General features: G+C 35.4%; 1 protein-coding gene across 3 annotated transcripts; it reads right to left on the bottom strand.

Moving 5' to 3' along the window:
- On the bottom strand, window positions 1-24,213 carry LOC123878077 (neural/ectodermal development factor IMP-L2-like). 3 transcript variants are annotated; one of them, XM_045925138.1, is made up of 7 exons: window positions 24,045-24,213; window positions 5,804-5,966; window positions 3,148-3,329; window positions 2,500-2,662; window positions 1,796-1,986; window positions 1,214-1,351; window positions 1-382 (listed from the first exon to the last, which is right to left on the bottom strand). In XM_045925138.1, exons 2-6 carry the CDS (start codon window positions 5,919-5,921, stop codon window positions 1,220-1,222), a joined length of 786 nt encoding a protein of 261 aa, XP_045781094.1. In that variant the 5' UTR covers window positions 5,922-5,966; window positions 24,045-24,213; the 3' UTR covers window positions 1-382; window positions 1,214-1,219. The 3 variants fall into 3 exon arrangements, with proteins under 3 accessions (XP_045781094.1, XP_045781095.1, XP_045781096.1); XM_045925139.1 differs by lacking the exon at window positions 24,045-24,213 and adding an exon at window positions 9,244-9,393; XM_045925140.1 differs by lacking the exon at window positions 24,045-24,213 and adding an exon at window positions 9,245-9,393 and having other exon boundaries at window positions 5,804-5,971.

The following is a 24,213-nucleotide window of genomic DNA, read 5'->3' as shown; positions in this document are numbered from 1 at the left end:
TAGCGCCATCTATCGACGAGTAGGTGGATTACTTTTCGCCAACAGATGGCGCTAGCACACACTTTAATACTAAAAATATTTACATTTTTAATTATGCGATGCGTAGAAAAATAAACACAAAATCTATTGCCATAAAATTATTAATAAAAATGTCACAAATCAAACCTAAAACGAAATAATAAATAAATTAAGTACATATTTTTCCCTTAAAAATACCTTTCGTGAGCACAGCTTAATACAGATCAATCTTAAATCTAATAATAACAATCATTTATTTTTATATTATATTTTTATCCTTTACTTATAAGTAAAAAGTAGGAACATCAAAATATCGTCGGCGGGTAACTCAGCTGCGTGGTTGGTTGCAAGTTTCATTTTTATTCTGAAACCAAAGCAAAATGATATTTTTATTTAAGACAACCACGATTCAGAACCATAAATAAGTCATTTTTAATCATTTAATATTTTATTTCAGTGCTTTCAAGGCAAGATTAGGCATCTTCAATGCATATTGCTTTCTATATAAAGCATATATTTTTGTCATGAAGATTTTTAGACCCTTGTAACAGAAAGATATACGGACAGACACTCAGCGGAGGCCCAGTATGGAAAATCCTGTGTTGAAGCCCTAAGAAAGACTTTTATAAGGTACTTGATCTACGCGGGCAAAGTTGCGGGCATCATCTAGTAACTAGACGATGCTCGAGTGGATTTAGGTTTTTAAAAATGTAGGGACTCTTTAATTTATGTAACGTTTTTCTTTTTTCCATAAACGCTTTTTTCACAGGTAAGGACCTCAAATTATAACTACAAACAAATAAATGTAGTTAGTTATTAAAGTTTCTACAGTTATAACGTACTAGCCGATGCCCGCGACTTCGCCCGCGTGGATTTAGGTTTTTCGAAATCCCGCGGGAACTCTTTGATTTTCCGGGATAAAAAGTAGCCTATTTTTTAATCCAGGATATTATCTATCTCCATTCCAAATTTCAGCCAAATCCGTCTAGTAGTTTTTGCGTGAAGGAGTAACAAATATACACACAAACTTTCACCTTTATAATATTATTTGTGATAAAGCATTTGGAAATTTGATAGATTCTGGATCCAACTGGATTTGCTTCGATCCAGCAAAAATCCAGCTGGATTGAAAATGCCACTGGATTGCAATCCCTAGACGCATACAGGTTCATGGAATGGAATGTAATAAGCTTACCCGTGTTCAACGCGCCACGAGTGGATAGAGGAATGTTTCCATTACATCTCTACCGTACGCGTTCTTGACGGAACACGTCCAGCTGCCCATGTCGTCCCAACTGATGCCCGAGATGTGCAGGTCTCCAGATGGTAACACCTGCATAGATATAAAATAAAGGCGTTATTAAACATAGCAAAAAAAGAAAGTTTTTTTTTTTTTTAATTTTCATTACGGCCATTTTGAAATTTTTAGGTATAATTTTTTTTCTCGAAGTTTTCTGTGACCTTAAAATAAACCTATTTATTTAATCACTTCTTTTAATGAAAAATAGTGAGCAAACGAGTAGGCGGGTCACCTGGTGTTAAGTGATTACCGCTGCCCATAAACATTTGCAGCACCAGAGGTACCGCCGCACAGTGGTTAGACTTTTTTGTTATTTGAAATAAACCAATGATTTTTTTTAATATCTTTGATACCTATAAAGCATTATATTGACATTTGTACGATGTACATCTTTCAGGAATTCGTTGGTCCGCCCCTTGAATAACCCCATGTTGTAACCTAGTGGGAACACCGCCGATTTCAACATAAAATCCTCACCCTCAATCGATTGCTTCCGTAGACAACATTCTCATTATTGTCCATCCACAGAACCTGGGTCTTGGTAGGGCTGAACGCCCTGCAGGGCAGCGTGGCGCTGGTGCCCACCAGCTGGAACAGGTCGTTGTAGAACGCAGTGATGATCGGCTTCGACGGCATTATCTCGTTGAGGATGGAGTCTGATCCGGAGCCTAGAATAATTTAAACAATATATAAGTTGAAAACCAAAACCCGACTGCAATAGTTTTTATAAAAGCTGAAATACTATAGTAAAATTGTTATTCTGTCGCTTGGTATATTTTAATGTTGTTGTACATTTATTAACCCCCAACCCAAAAAGAGGGGTGTTATAAGTTTGACGTGTGTATCTGTGTATCGGTGTATCTGTGTATCTGTCTGTGGCATCGTAGCTCCTAAACTAATGAACCGATTTTAATTTAGTTTTTTTTGTTTGAAAGGTGGCTTGATCGCTTCTTAGCTATAATTCAAGAAAATCGGTTCAGCCATTTGAAAGTTATCAGCTCATTTCTAGTCTCAGTTCTAGTCACTTGTCGGGGTTGTTATAAAATTTTAATTTACACTTGTATTTATGAACTTAGAATTCTTCTCTTACATTTGACATCTATAAATACTATAAATGCGAAAGTGTGTCTGTCTGTCTGTCTGCTACGTTTTGCCGGTTCAACCGCGGAACCGATACATACCTTCAACATAAACCGTGGTGGAGGCGCTATTCTCCCTAAGTCCGGAGCTGGCGACGCAAGTAAAGACATCACCATTGGAAGCTGTTCGGATCACGAACTTGCTGGTCAGCCGCGCGGGGCTGAGTGGGTTGATGGAGAAGATCTCGTTGGTGTCTTCTTCAAACTGGAAGAGAATGAGGAGTTCGTTAAGCATTTTAACCCTGAATCAAAGGCTTACTTTGCGGTTTAAAACCATAATAATGTACCTATGACCTTGTACGTACATGACGATAAAATGTACGATGCAATATACGAAATGCTAGGCGATTGTAAAATTATAAGCCTTAAAATTCTCTCTCAATGGGTAGATTTACAAGAATCTGGATACTTAATCAATAAATTATCGAAGGAATCAAAAGATCCGCTGAATCTGTATGGTGAAACATGCGTCGAATGTGTTTTGAGGATTTGTGTGGTGGTCCGCTATCGCTTGCTTAGTGGCTGACTTTTCCTGCATGTTTAGCAGTGGGAGGGTGGGTGGTGCAGGTTGCATCATACAGATTTGTCTGTTTCAGCAAATTAAGCTTTTGGTTCCTTGTATATCATGGACTTCCCCAAAGTAATGCCTGCTTCTATACAACGATAAATTATCATTTTTTTTCTACTTACATCAGAAACCGGTACTCCATTCTTTAACCATCCGGCAAACGGCGCCGGGTTGCCCATAATCTCACACTCCAGTACGAGAGTCGTGCCGGGCACGAACCGGGCCGTTTCCGGCGGAGGGCCGGAAATCTTCACGTATTTCCCCACTGTACGGCGTTTGGGACTCGGAATGGCGGCTGGTATTTCTGGAATAAAGAGAAAATATTGATAAATCTTCCTGGAATTTTATTTCTTCCCGAAACAAATTCGTATTAGATACAATAGATTCTTGGACTGTAGTAATGATATACAAGGAACCAAAAGCTTAATTTGATATAATCCGCTAAACCAGACAGACCTCAGGAGATGTAGACCTTACCATGCCTAATTGCAATTAGGCATTGGGCGAAACGTACGTCGAGTGGTTTTGGGATCTGTGTGGTGCTGCATGGTACCATAGGTATACTTATACCTGTCTGGTTTAACGGATTATAGCAAAGTAGAGGATGCCCGCGACTTTGTCCATGTGGATTTAGGTTTTTAAAAATCCCGTGGGAACTGTTCGATTTTCCGGGATAAAAAGTAGCCTATGTCCGTCCCCAGGATATAAGCTAACCCTGTACCTTTCGTCAGAATCGGTTAAACTGTTGAGCCGTGAAAAGATAGCAGACAGACAGACACACTTTCACGTATGGATTAAGCTTTTGGTTCCTTGTATATCATGGTCTTCCGCAAAATAACGCCTACTTCTATACAACATGTAGTAATGATGTCACCTTTAATATTATTGCTAAATAAATAAAATGAATAAACTAACTACGCGATAGGTTATTCAGAATAAATTGGACATCTGGTGTACCGCTATTGAATTTCAAACATCCAGACTTGGCTGAAAAGACAATCATAAAGTATAATTCAGGTTTTCGCGGAGAAAAAATCGAATTTATGTTAGAATATTGACTAGAAATCTATTCAAATGAAAGAGCCAGCGCGTGCCAGACCTTTGTAAAACTTCAGCTTCTACAAAATAACGAACTTTCTCTACGTAGGTACATAATATTGTTCCCAACACAGGGAGGAACGATCAGCGACTTCGAAGGTTGGATCATGGTTGCTTTGGGATATAGCAGTAATGTAAAAAATCTTAAGTCAAAGTACCTACATATCTACTTATAAGTAGGTATAGTCATTTTTTTTATATTTTCTAATAAAAATTTACGCGCGTACCAATTGTTTTACTGGAATCAAACCTGTTACTAATAAGGAAGAAACAAAAATGTATTGTATGCTACATGCTATGTATTATGCCTAAGAGGCTACGTTCTACTAAGCTATTATACTGATCGCGATCGATTTGCTGTTACCCGTTGAGGAGTTCCTCTATTTCGGAATCTGTTCATCAAATCTTCACCAAACCTACATAGCATGTACCAACCTGATAGTACAACCTTTGTACAAAGAAAAATAAATTGTGAAAATCGGTTCAAATTTGACGGAGTTATGGAGTAAAATCGATAAAAAGCTCCAAAAAATTCCAAAGAATCCCTCATTTTTTTCGGGATAGAAACTACATTTTAAGTTAACCCGGAGTATCAGATACCACTACTGTACCAAATTTCATTTAAATTCGTTCAGTAGTTTTTGCGTGATGCGTGTACAGACAGACAGACAGACGAAAATTCAAAAAAAAAATTGTTTTGGGGTCTATATAGATAATTATGTTTTTTCCGATTAAAATTTTCAAAATATATTAAATGTACAGAATCCATCCAGTTACAGTTTTATTATAAGTATACCTATAGATTATAATACAAAGTAGATAATAAGTAATAAATTTTAATAATTTCCGATTCATACCTACAAGGAAGTCATGAAATTCAATGGCGGTGTTTCAGCTGATAGAAATAAATCTCAGTCTGAAAAGCCGATTACTGACCAAATAAGCAAATAAGCTAAGCAAGTAAACTAAAATGGTACCTAGGACTATAAATAAATTGCTATTTCCATAAAACTTCCTGAAAAAAAGATAGTAGGTACTTACTAGATTAAGACCTATCAATTTAGGTTAGCCATAGTGTACAATAGAATTAGCTACCCGGCTGAGTTTGTTGCGGGCTCTTCTCAGACTTGGGTGCGTTTGGAACCCTCGTAACTTTAGTTTTAAGTTACGTAATTAATTATTATCACCACTATATCGTACAAATATAACAATTCGATTATCAAAATGAGTACAATAATTACCTACTTTGAATAAATGATTTTGGCTTTGACTTTGACTTTACAAATATCTCTCTTATCTTATATTAAAGACTAGATGATGTCCGCAGCTTCGCCCGCGTGGATTGGTCATATCCACTGCAGCATCAGAATTGAGGATTTGGAATCCAATTTTTTTATGAAACGATGATGAAAGTTCAAGTATCGATTAAAAAAAATTATGCAAATCGGTTCCGAAATCTCGGAGATATCAGTGCATACGTAGAAAAACACAACTCCTCCATTTTTAAAGTCGGTTAAAAAAGTGGCCTATGTTACTCCTTGGTTAATCCTCTACTTGTCTGTGAAAGTCCCGTCAAAATAGGTTCAGCTATTCCGAAGATTAGCCCGTTCAAACAGACAGTCACTTCAAGTTTATTTATTAGTATTAGTATAGATGATAGATATAAGAAAAATTATTTACCATTTGGTAATAGTCTGTTATCTAGTTCGAGCTTTGCGTCGTCGATCCGTGCGTAGGCCGACAAGCATTGCAGCGACACTAGCGCCGCGGCGGCGAGTAGCGGTATTAAGTTGATCATCTCTACTTTCGATAGATGGCGTTAGTGTGCGGACCAAATGTGAACCTGAAACAAAATAATTTATGGTGAAATTCAGAGACAAGGAAATTTTCATAACACAAAATTTAAAAATGCCGGTCTTAAGTGATTATAGAGCCTGATAGTTAAAATGTCGCCCTATTATTCTGTTCACAAGGTAACCCAAAATTTAAAAAATATATCGGTCTTATCGATGATAGAGTCTAGTAAGTGGTTAAAATGTGGTTCTCTTATTCGGAGTATAAGGGATTCGATCTAGGACACACATCTCTATCTTTTCTGAATTAGGTACAAGGTAGAGTTCCCCGTAATGGTCTCAAAGGTTTTTTTAAAAAGCATATTAGTCATGCTATTCATGATTACCCTTTCCCCTCCAACTAAGCGTAAAGCTTGTGCTAGGAGTAGGTACCGCAATAGTGCGACAGATGGGGATTGAACCTCAGACCTTTCGGAATTCAGTGAAATTATACAAATTCAAAATATTTTTATTCAATTAGACTTTAACAAGTAATTTTGAATCGTCAAAAGCATCCACCACTTATTGCGAATGCCTTCCCTACCGAGAAGAACCAGCAAGAAACTCGGCGGTTGCTCTTATCAAAGATTTGATATACAATAATATTATACCATGTATAAAAGTAATTGAAGTCCCGCGCATTGCTGCAGCTAGTTGCAGGACAAATCCACGCTCTTTTATCACTTACATAATCTTCGATTGTATAATATGCTTTTCTCAGGAGCATAGTTTAACAGGGCTCTCGCCGTCACTTACTCCATACAATCGTAGCCTCAATTTCATTTGAATATTAAGCAATCAAAGTCTATGGAATTTTGCAGACATATTCTAGAAACACCACAGGCACAGATATTAATCTGTGCCTGTGGTGTTTTAGATTTTTCTAAAAATATGTAGTTTTAAAATTACAGGGGCTCAACGATTTGTATGTGAATTTTTAAGACCGCGTAACTTTGAAACCGAATATTTTAACGGAAATCTAGAAAATCACAGGCAAAGATATTAGTTCCCGAATCGTTTCTACAAAATTCCATTGAACATGATTGTTTAGTATTCCAATGAGAGACGAACTACGTTTGTATGGAGCAAGTGACCGAGAGATCCCTCTTAAGGTATGTGAAGTTTGCCAATCCGCATTTGGCAAGTGTGATGAATTTTCTTTCTCTTTCCGTCTCAGTAGTGGGCCGGCAATGGGATGATCATAATGATGATAATCAAGTCCTAGCCATGAAAAATGGTATTCAAGCTTTCGGTTAAAAAAACGGGCCGAGAATACCCAAGGTCGCATCAGCAACATGCTAATGTTAATGAATGAATTGAAGAAACAGCACATACCAACAAAGCAAGACAAAAATATAGGCAGGTATTTCGCGGCCTTATTGCTACCTAGCGATCTCATCCAGCAACCGAAATGGTGCAAAGGACATACTTAGCCATAGATATTAGAGGTAGGCGGTGCAAGAATAAATCAAATTAAGATACATAATTGAATATATAAATATATATAAAAAAATAAATAACGTAATTCTAACAAAAAGTATATCAGTAGCTTTAAGTATAATTTTTGACACTACAAATTAATTTGAAAATCCAAAAAAAAACCACTGTTATTTCATAAATTTTCACTTCTAGTCAGCAGTCCTCTGATTACATTTTTTAAAAAGGCATCTTAAAATGCTTTTTAATCGTCAAGATAACCACTGGTCTCAAATGCCGGCACTACCGTGACGAATGGAAAAGGTTATGACCCTCAGAAATTACGAATACGATAGAGACTAAAAGGGTTAATTCACGCAAACTATGTTATAAGCAAGTGGCCTGGTTGTGAAAACGCATAGCAATCGATTGCGACTGTTAAGCAACGTTGACCCAAGTCGGTAACTGGATGGGTGACCGACTTTGGAGGTCCGTAATTAGCCTTTTCGTTTCCTTCATGCCTCGGAGAGCACGTTAAGCCATCGGTTATTATCACCTATTATCATATCTGAACTTTAACTAACTAAACCTAAGAATCGAAGTCTCGTTCTCTTAGTGAGTTGTATGCGGAAGGATCTGGGAACCCACCGCATTATTATCCCAAGAGGACTCCTGCCATTATATGATTAATGGAAAGGAGTTATGACCCTCAGCAATGAAGGAATACGACTATAAAGAAGAACTACGTCATACCAGGCCGAAGGTTAGTCAGTTAGAGAGGTCTCTCCGTCACTCGCTCGATACAAACGTAGTTCGTCTCTCATTGGAAAAGTAACCAATCATACTCAATGGAATTTTGTATAAACGTTCCGGGAACTAATATCTATGCCTGTGGTTTTCCAGATTTCCGTTAAAATATTCGGTTTCAAAGTTACTCGGTCTTAAAAATTCACATTCAAATCTTTGAGTCCCTGTAATTTTAAAACTACATATTTTTAGAAAAATTTAAAACACCACAGGCACAGATATTAGTTTCTAGAATATGTCTGCAAAATTTCATGGACTTTATTTGCTTAATATTCAAATGAAATTGGAGCTCCGATTGTATGGAGTAAGTGACGGAGAGAGCCCTGTTAAGTCGACAGGTAGGTTTTGAAGATTTCATTTTTAGTGAATTAAATTATTTATACCTACTTCTCTACCAATATTATAAAGAGGAAAGACTTATTTGTTTGTTTGCAATCGATTAACTCTGAAACTAATGAACCGATTTAAAATAATTCAATATTAGAAGGCTACTTTATTCAAAAGTAATATAGACTCTAAATTACGCACGTACCACGGACAAAGTCGCGGGTAAAAGTTATCAATAAAAGCACAGGTTATGGCTGAACTCAACGAAAATTTAAAAAAATGCATTGAAAAAACACAAGAAAATAAAATAGTACAAGAATTTTCTAGAAAGAAAAGCTTTTTCTTTTGCGACTTCTAGGTATATCTAGATTAAAAGTTACAGGTAATTAGATATAACTAGCCGATGCCCGCGACTTCGCCCGCGTGGTTTAGGTTTTTCGGAATCCCGTGGGAACTCTTTGATTTTCCGGGATAAAAAGTAGCCTATGTGCCAATCCAGGATATTATCTATCTCCATTCCAAATTTCAGCCAAATCCGTCCAGTAGTTTTTGCGTGAAGGAGTAACAAACATACACACACACACACACATACAAACTTTCGCCTTTAAAATATTAAGTGTGATATTCTTCCGTACTTATTTATCTTCTTTCTGTAACTAGCTGTCAAATGAACTAAGTAAAGTTAAATTATAAAGAAAGTTTTCGTCACTGAAAAAAAAATGAAAGACTTTTACATACCTTACTATAAATCACTTATAATAACTTATATCAAGCACTTAATCACTTATAGAACTTTAAACACGTATTTTATTGAATACTTTGCTCTATTATTTAACTAGTGCGATAATAAATCTATCCTAGATGTGTTCAGGGATAAAGTTATCATTAGAATACGTTGGTTCGATGAATTTCATCCCTTTTATACTCAGAGGCGGTCGGTTCACACGGATTGGTTTTTCATCATTACTATTTTATCAGATAAAAGATCTCTGAGCAATTATTTATTTATTAGCTAAGACGTTGGCCGCGACTTCGTGTGCATAGATTTTCCAAAGGTAAAAGTAGCCTATAATATGGCTCGTCTCAGGATGCAAGCTATTTCGGTATTTCCTGAAAATCGGTTAAGCGTTGACATACAGACAGACACATTTTCGTATTTATAATAGAAGTAAGATATCTTATTAACTAGCTAATCCATCCTGGCTTCGTAAGGCATTTCTGAACATATTAGTGATAATAAATATCTGTTTTTTTTTTTGTTATTTCTTTTGTAATTTTTTTTTTTAAATGAGGTGAGGTACTATATGAGAAAATGAAATAAATGAGATTGAATGAATATCCTTTATTCAACCAAAAAAAAAAAACTGCAAAATAATATTAAAAATTCTTTCTTTTCAACGTTTTACAGAAAACCTACGACACCTACGTAAGAAATCTTAGGTTTTCACACCAAGTATTATGTACGATCAGTAAAATTCCCCTTCTATACATATATACAATAGATAACTAGCTTATGCCCGCGAATTCATCTACGTAGACCACACAAATTTCAACCCCCTATTTTACCCATTTAGGGGTTGAATTTTCAAAAACGCTTTCGTAGCGGATGTCTACGTTATAATAGCTATCTACATGTCAAATTTCAGCCCAATCCATCCAGTAGTTGATATATAAGTCAGTCACTCATTCGCCTTTCCTTTTACATTTACTTCGATTAATTAAGTTTGTAGGTATTAATTTCATTCTAGTGAAATGAAATTCCGAATCGTTTTTTTATCTGATATAGAATTTTTTCCTCGTAATGAAAAAATCGATATTTGAAAAATTTCATAACATTTAATTTTGTTTCGCAATGATATTATATTTGGCTAGATAATATTTATGATAAATATTATAATATTCGAATTTATGAATGTTATTTTAATATATAATTTTATAAAACCAATTTTAATTAATAAAATTGTAATTCATTGATGTCTATCATTTTGAGAACAACATTTCCTGAAATTGCCTTAACGATTATTGTCAGTTGTTAGTGATAATAATCGGAACCGACAGCATAAGATGCTTCAGAAGCACTGAGAAAACACAAGGGCCAAAAAAGAACCTCCAAAATCGGGCACCCATCCATTTACTGACTTGGGTCAACGTTGCTTACCTTGGCCATACCTACGTCACGTAATCAGCGTCAAATACCTTAACCATTTACAAGGTAACGTTTCGTCTGCCAATGATTTAAAAACCATTCACTTTAAATCATACGAGTTTTAAAAACTCATATGAATCACTGAATGGAATTCGTCCAACAGTTCTATGAATGAATGATGTAATAGTTTGAAGACACCCGTAATCTATAGTAGACGAGAGGGAAAACACGTTTCATTAAAATCCATACTAATGTCCATGCTATCCTGGATACTAATTTAATATAATATTACTAATATTCATTAATATTAGAAATGTGTGTCTGTCTGTCTGTCAGCTAGCTTTTCACGGCCCAACAGTTCAATTGATTTTGATGTTTGTCACAGAGTTAGCCTACATCCCGGGGACGGACATACGCTACTTTTTATCCCGGAAAATCAAAGAGTTCCCACGGGATTTTTTAAAACCTAATACCACGCGGACGCAGTCGCGGGCATCAAATAGTATTATTATAAATGTGACAGTGTGTCTGTCTGCCTGTCCTTTTCACTCACGGGTTTTTCAAGACCCAAATCCTCATCATCTAGTCCCATAATGTAAATGTGAATTATGTTTTTTTGTTGGTTTTTCCTTCAATCACGCCGCAACGGAGCAAATGGATGAACGTCATTTTTTACCCGACTACGGCAAAGCCGAAAAGAAGGGTTATGATTTTATCTTATAGGTATAGTTGGAGACCTGGAGAGTGACATAGGCTTCTTTTTATCCCGGAAAATCAAGGATTTTAAAAATCTAAATGGCAACAGACGAGAATGTTTAAGTGTGGAAACCAGCCGGAGAGAAGAAGAAAAAATCTACGCGGATGAAGTCGCGGGCAGTTATACATATAAGTATTTTTTTCTGTAATCGTAATAAGTACGTGCTTAATTATATTTTTAACAACTTTTATGACATCATGTCTGTAAAATCAGTTTAAATAATTTATTCCTTTTTTTATTATTAAAAATGCAAATCGAGGTGGGTGTGTTTTATTGGAACATCACTTGAATTACAGCAATTCAATGCCAAAAAAATATCCTTCGTCATATAAGTTAATATAAAAAAAAATTGGACCCTTATTTTTTCATACTAATTTTTCACCAAAATTTCCAGTTGAGAAAACTTTTTAACTTAAAAACTATATTATAAAATTAAATTCAGTTTGTTTTCATTCTTTATAACTATACTGGGTGATATATTTAAACAGATATAATATTGAAGAGTAAAATCCATGGAATTAATAAATATTAGTACCTAGAAGTAGAACGATACATTAGTATACTTAGAACAATGTCTTATGCCAATTATTACTTGCTAAATGCATGGTTAAACCCATAGAATTAATAAATATTTTTTATAGGTCAATAAAAATTATTACTTACTAAATCCATGGTAACCCCCATATAAATTATATATATTATTAAACTATAAAAATTATTACTTGCTAAATCCGTGATAAAACCAGAGTGAATTAGTAAAACTGACATAATATCGAGGAGTAAGCCATGAATTTGTGGTTACATCACAAAAAAATGTGTTCATGAACAAATAATAATTTAGTATTTTCAATTTTCAAAGTGAAATATCTATACCAATATATACCTATATCATATGAAAGGACTTGTACATTCTAAAACATATTTTTATTAATTTTTATGCATAATAGTTTTTGATTTATCATGAAAAATGTCGAAAAAAATATCCGAGTACGGAACCCTCGGTGCGCGAGTCTGACTCGCACTTGACCGTTTTTTTCTGACACTACCTTGAACTCAATGATGCTCAATTCGTCATTTAACGAAAAAGTGACATGTCTTAATTTATTCGTAACTACGTCCTAACTCAGGCACGTGCGTTGACGCAGATTTCCGAGAACGTTTTTGTCAACTGTCATCAAAAAAAAAATTGGAAGCATTCTAAAATTTCAACCGACTTAAATCTCTATTTTCTAATGAATACAGTCACAAATGACTTGATGGGAATACAAAATGTGATTATTATATTAATTTAGAACCCATGAAACGCTGTTTGGACTTTTTCGTTAGGAATTTTGCAAGCCAAAATCGTCCGGAAGTTGCCATTTCGTTTAATTTCTTCTGAGAAGTGATTTGCGAGAAATCTATATAACTGCTCATATGTGAAAGTGTTCGTTTATTGATTTTTGGTTTGTTGGTTTGTCCGTCAATCACGCTGCAACGGAGCAACGGATAAGCATGACGTTTTGCATGAATACCTAATACCTATAGTTAAAAACCTGGAGAGTGACACAGGCAAATTTTTAGAAACTTCTGATTTCGTATAGGTGCGAATTCTTACAAAAGCATTATTTGCTTTAACGTAGGGGAAATAATTTTGAAAAATTACATAGGGCATGGAAATCTAAATCCATGTAGACAATGTCGCGGGAAAATGCTAGTCATGCTTATATAAATATGATAGTCTTTACAGTTTTCAAAGTCAATATATTCCAAACGGATAGTAGACGTTTAATTAAAAGAATGTTAATAACATGTTATTATTTTGTCTGGAAGATATCCTACCAGATGTCATTAGGTTTACTTCTGAAAACTGAGACTTGCTCGGGTTTTACCAGAGTGTAGATTTTGTAGTTGTGGCATTATTGCTGACTGGCAAATGCCCACGACACTTAGTTTGCGGAGCTTACGTAATATATTTTTTATAAATTTTGGTATTTTACATATTTCCCTACCACCTACCACGGCCCACCATTGAACTTATTCCTCTAGCGTGTTTTTTTTTACTATCTACATATTTGTAAAAAAATTGTAATAAGTATTTTAAAAAAGAGATATGAAGTGAACAGACAAACATTTTAAGTTATTCAAGGCGAATGTTTTAGACTGTGAAAATTATACTCAAAGCATTTATCAAAGTACATAGGTCCCATTGTACACATTGTGATTATCAGTTGTTGAATTTGTAAAAATTATAATGTGATAGAAATTAGAATACAGATCTAGTTTATAAAATATGATTGAAATTATTACTAGTTGATAAAATAAAGAGATAAATACCAAAAATTCCGTTTAAAAAAAAAAAGTAACGCAAAATCACCTAGTGTGGTCCGACAGCGATCTTTAATGTTAAACAAAACTGGGTGATAATCTGATCCAGATAACAAAACTCGAATGTCAAGGACACTTTGAAAAAAACTTAAAATACCTATTTGTTTACTTTGACGTTTTGACGTCCCGGGTTCCCGGCAGGCATCAATTTCTTTGACTATTATCTCACCTGGTGGTAAGTGACGATGCAGTCCGTGTATAATATAACCGGGCTAACTTTTTGAAATTGGAATTTATACTTTTTAAATTTGGAGTGGTTGATAACGATGATGGTGATGAACTGTAATCGGTTAAGAATTCAGAAAATGAATTCCTTTTTAACCCCCGACCCAAAAAGAGGGGTGTTATAAGTTTGGCGTGTGTATCTGTGTATCTGTCTGTGGCATCGTAGCTCCTAAACTAATGAACCGATTTTAATTTAGTTTTTTTTTTTTGTTTGAAAGGTGGCTTGATCGAGAGTGTTCTTAGCTATAATTCAAGAAAATCGGATCAACCGTTTGAAAGTTATCAGCTCTTTTTAGTTACTGTAACCTTCACTTGTCGGGGGTGTTATAAATTTTTAATTTACACTTGTTAATAATCTTTCTTAACTTTCTTAAAACTTAACAATTTAAGAAGCTAAACTTTGAAAGCTTTCATAGAAAATTAGTCGTGACTTTGAAACTTTTTAGAACAATAGGTTTCCTTTTGTGGTCTCTTGCATGCAATGCATCTAATTTACGTATTTTTTTATAAAATTTTCCTGTTTTCTCGTAGGGCTAAAATATTTTTTTAACCGACTTCAAAAAAGGCGGAGATTCTCAATCCGACTGCATGATATTTAAATACATGATCACTAAAAATTAAAAAAAAAAAACTTCAGTAACCATAAACACTAAAAATTAAAAAATAATTAATTTATACCCAATATAAATTATGTATTACTTAATATTTTTGGAGTCTGTGCCAATGAGGTGTTAAAATGTGGAGGTCCAAAACAATATGAAGAATGAACGGTTCGTGTGGCTTAAATTATTTGCCAAGTCAAATCCGACTCGCATTCCGTCGAGGGGTGTTATAAGTTTGACGTGTGTATCTGTCTGTGGCATCGTAGCTCCTAAACTAATAAACCGATTTTAATTTAGTTTTTTTTTTGTTTGAAAAGTGGCTTGCTCGAGAGTGTTTTTACCAATCCAAGAAAATCGGTTCAGCCGTTTGAAAGTTATTAGCTCTTTTCTAGTTACTGTAACCTTCACTTGGGGGTGTTATAAATTTTTAATTTACAGTTGTTAGTATATTATCATAAATGGAAGGGGTCTTTCTGCAACGTAGTGGTAGAGTTGGTATATCAGAGATGAGAAATGACACTTTAATCTGATACCAAATAACCGATATTACCCCCCATAGTGGTGTCATTGGCTAAACAGCCTTTAATGAAGCAACTCAAATTTATTTACCCTATTACCCCCCATGGCGTCACTAGCAGTAAGCAATTATTGACAATTTTCGTGATAAAATTAATAGAATAGAATCACTATCGTCATCACCCTTATCACCATAAATATGTCTTATCACCCATTGCCAGGTCACTACTGAGTTTTTACCCGACTGCGGCAAAGCCAAAAGGAAGGGTTAGGATTTTAGCATTCTATGTATGTATGTATGTTTGTATCCAGATTCTGTGTGTTTCACCGTAGCGCCTAAACTATTGGGCTGATTTTGATGAATGAGTCAATTGATTCGTTGTAAGAGTCCGGTTGACATAGGCTATATTTTATACGAAAAATAATTGACCTAACGGATATTACATGAAAAAAGTATTGACTACTTAGTGAATTTTTAGTGGTTCAGCAGAATTCAGTTTCAATTACTGAAAAATTACATTCAACCACTGAAACACATTTTGGTATAACGGGCGGTTACTTAACGAGGCAGATAGGTAGGTCTTATAGCACAAGTAAAGAAAAAAATCCGGAAACCGTGAATTTGTGGTGACATAACAAAAAAAAATTAAAAATATGTTCATGAACAAATACTTTTCGATTTTCAATGTAAAATAATTATACTGGTGGGGTATCATATTATGAAAGGGCTTTCTTTACCTGCACATTCTAAAACAAATTTTTATCTTGTTTATTTGATTTATCGTGCAAAATGACGGAAAAAATACCCGAGTATGGAACCGTCGGTGCGCGTGTCTGACACGCACTTAGCCGGATTTTCTTTAAAGAGACGAAGCCACGGGTGTAAACATGTATCACATAATTAATTTGCCCTTTCATTTTTACATAATTAGAGGAAAAGATAAGCCCTTTCCCTTTACTCTTACTACAGACTTTCGATTTTAATCTTCAGACATTTTTGTCTAGCAGACATTTGCAGCTGAATACGGCATTTGCACGCAATTTTCCCAAAGAATTAAACAATGGGTTTGGGTTTAATGAAACTGTCATACCCTTTCCAAGTTAGCCCGCTTTCATCTTAAACTTCATGATCACTTACCAGCAGGTGAAATTGCAGCTAAGGGCTTACTAGCAATCGAATAAAAAAACTGGTCACGTGCGAGTCGGACTCACACACGAAGGGTTCCGCATTATCGTACAAGAAATAACACTTTTTGCTTTTCTTGTGATGGTACCGCCAGGTGAAATTGCAGTTACTTAAGGGCTTACTAGTAATCGAACTAAACAACAAAGTGATCCTATAAGGGTTCCGTTTTTCCGTTTGAGGTACGGAACCCTAAAAAAGGTCACGTGCGAGTCAGACTCACACACGAAAGGTTCCGTACTATTGAACAAAAAAAAACTTTTTAATTTTTTGTAATGTAGCCACAACTTCACACACACGTTTTAGATTTTTCCTTTTACTTATAAGACATTGGTATCTGCCAAATAAAATGATTATAGGTCAATGGGAAGTACCCTAAAGGTTTTGTTTCCCATGACGGTTCACAACAGACACGACAGACAGACAACGAAGTCGTGGTCGCGTGGTCGCCCAAAGTCTTGCGTCCTCGATCAGCCTTATTACAGTCTTTCCACGCTTACGTAGGCCGAAGATTAATGTAATAATTATAGCTTGAATAGACTAATAAGTGGCGGGGGCTATGTTTAGCCAATTAATGTGCCGATATTATCTCCCTGATTGGGTAAAGATTATCCCTTGGATAAGTATATAGGATTCGAGATGAAACGTTGCTAAGTAGGCTACTGAGGTTTTGGGAAATTTTATCACAAAATATATGTAGCCTCGATAGCTCAACGGTTGAGGAGCGGACTGAATTCCGAAAGGTCGGCGGCGGTTCAAACCCCACCCATTGCACTATAAAATTGTCGCACCCACTCCTGGCACAAGCTTTACGCTTAATTGGAGGGGAAAGGGATTTTATTAGTCATGATTAGCATGGCTAATATTTTTAAAAAAAAATGTAAACTTCTGGCGTAGTGGTAAGCGCTATGGTCTAATAAGTGGGAGAGAGGCAATAAGGGTATTTATATGTTCTAATTTGTCTCTGGTATGGTCTGGTGGAAGGCCACTTCGGCTATGGCTACTTACCAACCCACTGGCAAAGCCGTGCCACTAAGCGAAATCGCTTGGTGGACACGTAGGCTTGGTTTGTAGGTATGTAGTTTAAGTAGGTTTGTATTTGCGTGCGTTCCACCGTAGCGCCTAAACTACAGAGCCGATTTTAAGAAAATTACAGAAATTAGGTATATGTTCCGTCTTCCTTTTCTTATTTTCTTTTTACTGTAAGTGTAAAAATAAAAATATTACCTAGTAAAAAATAGACGATACTCTTCCATGAAGATTCAGATTGATATTCTAGTCAATAACAACATTACAATAAACTGATTTTTATCGTGTCCCACGCACTTCTAGAAAATATTTTCCAGCTATTTTCGTACTAATAAGATGTAAATTTAATTGTACTTAAATAAATAAATAAATAAATATACCTACTTTTATTCGGGACTATAAGCTAGGCGCAGACACAGTACATAGAATGAAAATAGATAAAACATAAATACTAATAAATTAAACTTAAAAACCTAAATATTTATCTAAAACATAACTTACTGAGCTTTCCATGCATTTCGGCCGAGACGACCACCGCTATTTCGTAGTTCTAATAAATAATAGACTTGTACTGCAAAGGCACGGTGATCCTCTGAGCCGAATTGCATGGAATTTCAATGAATCTTATATATATACTTATATTAAATCTAAAAATAAACAATTATAAAATCTAAATAATAGTAAAAAAAAACTTAGTTATTAATCTTTTGTGGAAATAAATTATTTGTATTTGTAAGTTGCTACTTACCAACACAAAGTCAAAGTCAAAGTCATTTATTCAAATTGGGTACTATTGTACACTTTCTGACCGTCAAACAATGATGTTGGTATTTAGTGGTGATAAATTAATTACGTTAACTTAAAACTAAAGCTATGAGGGTTCCAAACGCGCCCAAGTCTGAGAAGAACCCACAACAAACTCAACACTTTTATCCAATCTTCTATTAAAGCTCCTAGTCCTCCAGACCTACGGATTTATGTATTAAACTTTTAAATTACTTACTTATACGGACTTAAGTATTTAACTTTTCGGAGTTATGTGCATTTTAAGCACTTGCTTAGCGGCGCGGCGAAGGAAAACATTAAAAGTCACCACCCTCCTTTTTCTACAACCGCACCGCACGCCACCGCAAGCATTTTCACCCTCACCACCTGGATGCCTGGTGCACTTCGACCACCCGTTGTGCCAGATCCTTTTACTACGCACATGCGAACTATGGAATCGACTCCCATTGGCGGTGTTCCCACTAGATTACAACATGGGGTTATTCAAGGGGCGGACCAAAAGATTCCTGAAAGGCCGGCAACGCATCGGCGGTACCTCTGGTGTTGCAAATGTTCATGGGCGGCGGTAATCACTTAACATCAGGTGACTCCCCTGCTCGTTAGCTAGCTATTTTATTATTTAAAAAAAAGTTAAGTATAGCTAAGTATACTGAGAATGTCTTCTACGTATTTTGGGCCTTAACCGAGAATTGAATCCAGGACCTCATGATCCTCAGCCGATAATTTTAACCACTAGACCAACAAGCCACCTTTCAAGATTGATACGTTAGGTCCCGCCCACACTATTAGGAGCTATTAGGTATCATTTCGCTATCAATAAACGTCACTATATCGATGTTTAAGTATCGATACACATCTATCGACCACGCCCCTAAATATACAGCCCTATCGATATTATTTACTTGGGTATATTATTAAATATAATATTTCAATACATGATATAAGGTCTACATCTAAAGATACGCAGTTTCTTTATAAAAAAGTGAAATTATTTTTTGTTCATAAATGACACTTCACACTAATATTATAAAGGCGAAAGTTTGTATGTGTTGTGTGTGTGTGTGTGTGAGTGAGTGTGTGTGTGTGTGTGTGTGTTTGTTACTCCTTCACGCAAAAACTACTGGACAGATTGGACTGAAATTTAGAATGGAGATAGATTATACCCTGGATTAGCACATAGGCTTCTTTTTATCCCGGAAAATCAAAGAGTTCCCACGGAAATTTTATAAAACCTACATCCACGCAGGCGAAGTCGCGAGCATCGGCTAGTTTGCTATAATCCGCTGCATGTTGTACCATACAGATTTGCCGTTATAGCAAATTATGTAATGAGCATGTAATGTAACTTCAAATTTCAATTTGAAATGTTTTATCTTTAGCCTGTCATAACTCATAATATATTATTGTATTAAAAATGTAGCTAATCCTTTTGTATAGAATCGCATTGACAAATCTAAATCTAATGCTTTCCTATTCCACGGGAAGCATTATGAAATGAATTATGAAATGAAATCAGACTTATTTGCATCACCTTACAGTTTAATTTACACTGAGTTGCTTACTAGAGATTGTGCTTTCAAATAGGGATGTTGCCTATGACAAAAATAATAATTAATTCTTAGTGATTATTTTGCTAAATAAAGGATCTTTCAAAATATTCAAATCCAAGTCCTCTGTTAGTTTTACATAGTTATTAGTTACCACCACCTTAGTAAACATTGTAAATTATTGATTAAACTAAACAAGCAAGCAAACAAGCACGTCTAATGATAATGACGTCACACTTCACCATTTCATAGAAGCTTTCATACTAAGCGCGCGTTTTGAAGTTTGATAAAAGGTCTCTTATTTGATTAATTGGGAACATCCATATTATTCCCTTAAGATGGTAAATAGATGATCCTATCAAGACGGCATCAGTTTTCCCTTCCACCTATGATATGGGTACCTTCAAGTCAAGAGTGAATAGGCAACTTCTAGACAAGCGCGCTCCATCTTAGGCTGCATCGTCACTTGCTAGCAGGTCTGATTGCAGCCAAGCGATAATCTATACAATTAAAAAAAAAAAAGACGGCAAGCTAGTAAATTCGTACTGAATCGAGATCTTTGGTTTTACATATCAATGGCAGTGTATATAATTAAATATAATATTTCAGTATTAAATATTGCTTAATTTAAATACTAGATGAGGCCAGCTGCTTCGGTATATTTTAATGGATACCATTTATTTGTGAAATAACTTAGTTTATAAAGTTAACTAGTTTTCGTACAAGGGGATTATTTTGAAAGCCTCAGTATAAGGACAGCGCATACTTAGGGTACATATCAATCGATTGTGCTGGTTAAGCAACAGTTGATAAGTCAGTAAGTGGCTTTGCATTGGAGATTGATTAGAGTTTATCTACGTAGTCAAATCAGAAATTAGGAGATCCATAGGAGAACCAGAGTAACCGACATAGCTTAACAGGTTGTAAAAATCCTCCGTACTAATATTATAAATGCGAAAGTGTGCCTGTCTGTCTGTCTGTCTCTCTGTCTATCTGTCTGCTACCGGCCCAACAGTTAAACCGATTCAGAGGTTTGGTGCAGGGTTAGCTTATATCACGGGGACGGACATAGGCTACTTTTTATCCCGGAAAATCAAAGAGACCATCCGCTTGACCGATTTGTATGAAATTTGATACCGAGGTAGCTTGCGTTCCTGTAATTGACATAGGCATTTTATCCCGGATCATCAAACAGTTCCCACGGGATATTTAAAAACCTAAATCCACGCGGACGAAGTCGCGGGCGTCCTCTAGTACTTAATAACTACCGGAAATACGTTTACTAAATAAAATATACAGCTACCATTCACATTTTGCTTGGTAAAAAGCTGAGAAAAAATATATATTTGATATCTAAGCAGATCTATACGTTATAATGAAGAACAATGAGACATCGACATGCATGCTTAGGTATTTCTTTAGATATACTTAGATATAAGTACTGGGTGTTAAAGCTTAGCGCGCATTATTTTTTTCTTAAAATGTATATTTAATAACATACTAGATAATACCCGCGACTATGTCCGCGATATGTTCAAATAAACATACACACACACACACACACGGACTATAATATTAGCACGGCTGTTTTAATAGATCGTAAAACTGTAATATTCAAATATATAAAGTATGCTCCTGGCAAAAGCATATTATACAATCGAAGATTATGTAAATGGTAAAAAAGCATGGATTTGACTCGCTCGATGTGTGGGTGGGGCTGCAATTGCTTGTATAATAGAGAATATTATTGTAAACTGAACAATTGAAATGAGCAGCCGCCGAGTTTCTTGCTGGTTCGTCTCGGTAGGAACGGCATTCCGAACCAGTGGTAAATTAGTATTTTGACGATTCAAAAGTACTTGTAAAAGTTTATTTGAATAAAAATCTATTCTATTCCCATCCGATACTAATGCGGTGTATGTGTGTATGGATGGATGTTTGTAACTCTTTCACGCAAAAACTACTGGACAGATTTGGCTGAAAGGAATGGAGATAGATTATACCCAGGATTAATAACGGCTACTTTTTATCCCGGAAAATGAATGAGTTCCTACGGGATTTTTAAAAACCTGTCTACTCTCACGGGAACGAGGTCGCGGGCGTCAGCTAGTTACAGATAAATCCATACTTAATATTATAAATGCGAAAGTGTGTCTGTCTGTCTGCTACCTTTTCGCAGCCCAACAGTTTAACCGATTCGGACGAAATTTGGTACAGGGTTAGCTTATATCCCGGAGACGGGCATAGGCTATTTTTTATTCCGGAATATCTAAGAGTTCCTACGGGATTCCTAAAACCCCATCCGCTTAACCAATTTGTATGAAATTTGGTACCGAGGTAGCTTGCGTCCCTGTAATTGACATCTAGGTAACATTTTATCCCGGAAAATCAAACAGTTCCCACGGGATCTTTAAAAACCTAAATCCATGCGGACGAAGTCGCAGGCATCCTCTAGTTAATTAATAATTTCAGGAGTTATTAAATGCGCGCTAGGCCTAACAGTTGCTACTGGCTATCTGTGGAGATAAATAATTTCAAGTACACTGTGACGTCATGACACACCCACGGCGCGGCGAGCCCGCTCTAGTGCGGGGCGCTCTACTGGCTATATGGCAAAAGTCATTCCTATTGTTAGTTTATACTATTATATATAGACTAACTAGCTGATGTCCGCGACTTCGTTCGCGTGGATATAGGTTTTTTAAAATTCCCGTGGGAACTCTTTGATTTTCCGGGATAAAAAGTAGCCTATGTGCTAATCCAGGGTATAATTTGTCTCGGCCCAATCCGTCCAGTAGTTTTTGCATGAAGGAGTAACAAACATACACACACACACACACACACACACACACACACACATACACACAAACTTTCGGCTATATAATATTAGTGTGAAGTGTGATAAATAAAATGGAAGTGTCGTGTCTGTTTGAACGGGCTAATCTACGTAATGGCTAAACTTATTTTGACGGGACTTTCACAGACAAGTAGAGTAATATACTCATTATGGTTAAGAGGGCTCTCTCCGTCACTCGTTTCCACTCGTTTCATTCAATCGTAGTTCCAATTTCATTTCAATATTAAGCAACCAAAGTCCATGAAATTTTGCAGACATATTCTAGAAACTAATATCTATGTCTGTGGTTTTCCAGATTTCTGTTAAAATATTCGGTTTCAAAGTTACGCGGTCTTAAAAATTTCATACAAATCTTTGAGCCCCTGTAATTTTAAAACTACATATTTTTAGAAAAATCTAAAACACCACAGACACAGATATTAGTTTCTAAAATATGTCTGCAAAATTTCATGGACTTTGGTTGCTTAATATTCAAATGAAATTGGAACTACGATTGTATGAAACGAGTGGAAACGAGTGACGGAGAGAGCCCTGTTAAAAGGCTACTTTTTTAACCGATTTGAAAAATGGAGTTGTGTTTTTCTACCTATGTACACTGATATCTCTGAGATTTCTCTTTTTTTAATCCTGTATTTTTAAAAGTTCACAATATGTTGAACAAATAAAACATCTGCCTGACGCTAGAGGTCAACGAACGTTCCGTAAATAGGTCACTCAAAGTCAATGCCGCATCGTAAGTGGGGCATTGACTCAAGTTTTGTACGATATACAATGTACAAAAATAATGAATCACTAAAACTAGAAGATAAGCCAAATGGTTATTGGCATAACCACGATAAGTGTTTGCTATTGTTCTGGTTACACTGACACGCTGTATAAAGTAGAAGTATTACACAATTATGTTATAATAATTAGAAATCAAGGACATAAGTATTATGAAAACTAAGTATTTTTTATTTATACTTTAACGTATTTACTAATATGAAGTTTAGATGTTTGTTACTCTATCACGCCACAGTGACGGAATTGATTTGGCTGCAATTTGGAATGGATGTAGCTTATTATACCCTGAATTAACACATAGGCTACTTTTGATACCGGAATAAAAAAATCCCAAGTTTGTTTAATTTGAAATTAGTCCTTAATTTAAGAGTGAACCAACCGTACATTTTATATGACAGTTGACACATAGAGCAAAATATATGGCGACTGGGTTCCGTACCACAAAACGAACTATTTCTTAGTACTTAAGTAACTTAAGTTTGAAAAGAGTTGAGGAAATCAAAAAATCAAGTACGTAGGTATTTTATTTTAAAGACCGCTTCAAATAATTCCAAAACCAAAAGCTTAAATATCGTAATAAAATTTTAACTATACATAAACGGAACAGAAAGCGTTCGAAACGAATAAAATCCCAAAATTATGGTCATAAAAAGAATATGAAATCTCCCGCAAGTCGCAATTTATACTTTTGTAATACATTAACAGTGACCTTAAAAAATAAAAATATATTAGCTTGCTCACCGAAACAAGTTTGCTTGAAGCTCGATCACTCTTTATCGGCAATTACAAACGATTATGTTAAATATTCAAATGGATCTATATTTAATATATCAATTACTAACTCGCAATCGAATTCCAATAATGCTGAATAATCGAAAATCGATAAGGCATGAACCGTGCTACACTACTG

This window comes from Maniola jurtina, chromosome 25 (genome assembly GCF_905333055.1).
Source record: "Maniola jurtina chromosome 25, ilManJurt1.1, whole genome shotgun sequence".
Taxonomy (NCBI): domain Eukaryota; kingdom Metazoa; phylum Arthropoda; class Insecta; order Lepidoptera; family Nymphalidae; genus Maniola; species Maniola jurtina.
This window is presented reverse-complemented; position numbering and strand designations above follow the sequence as displayed.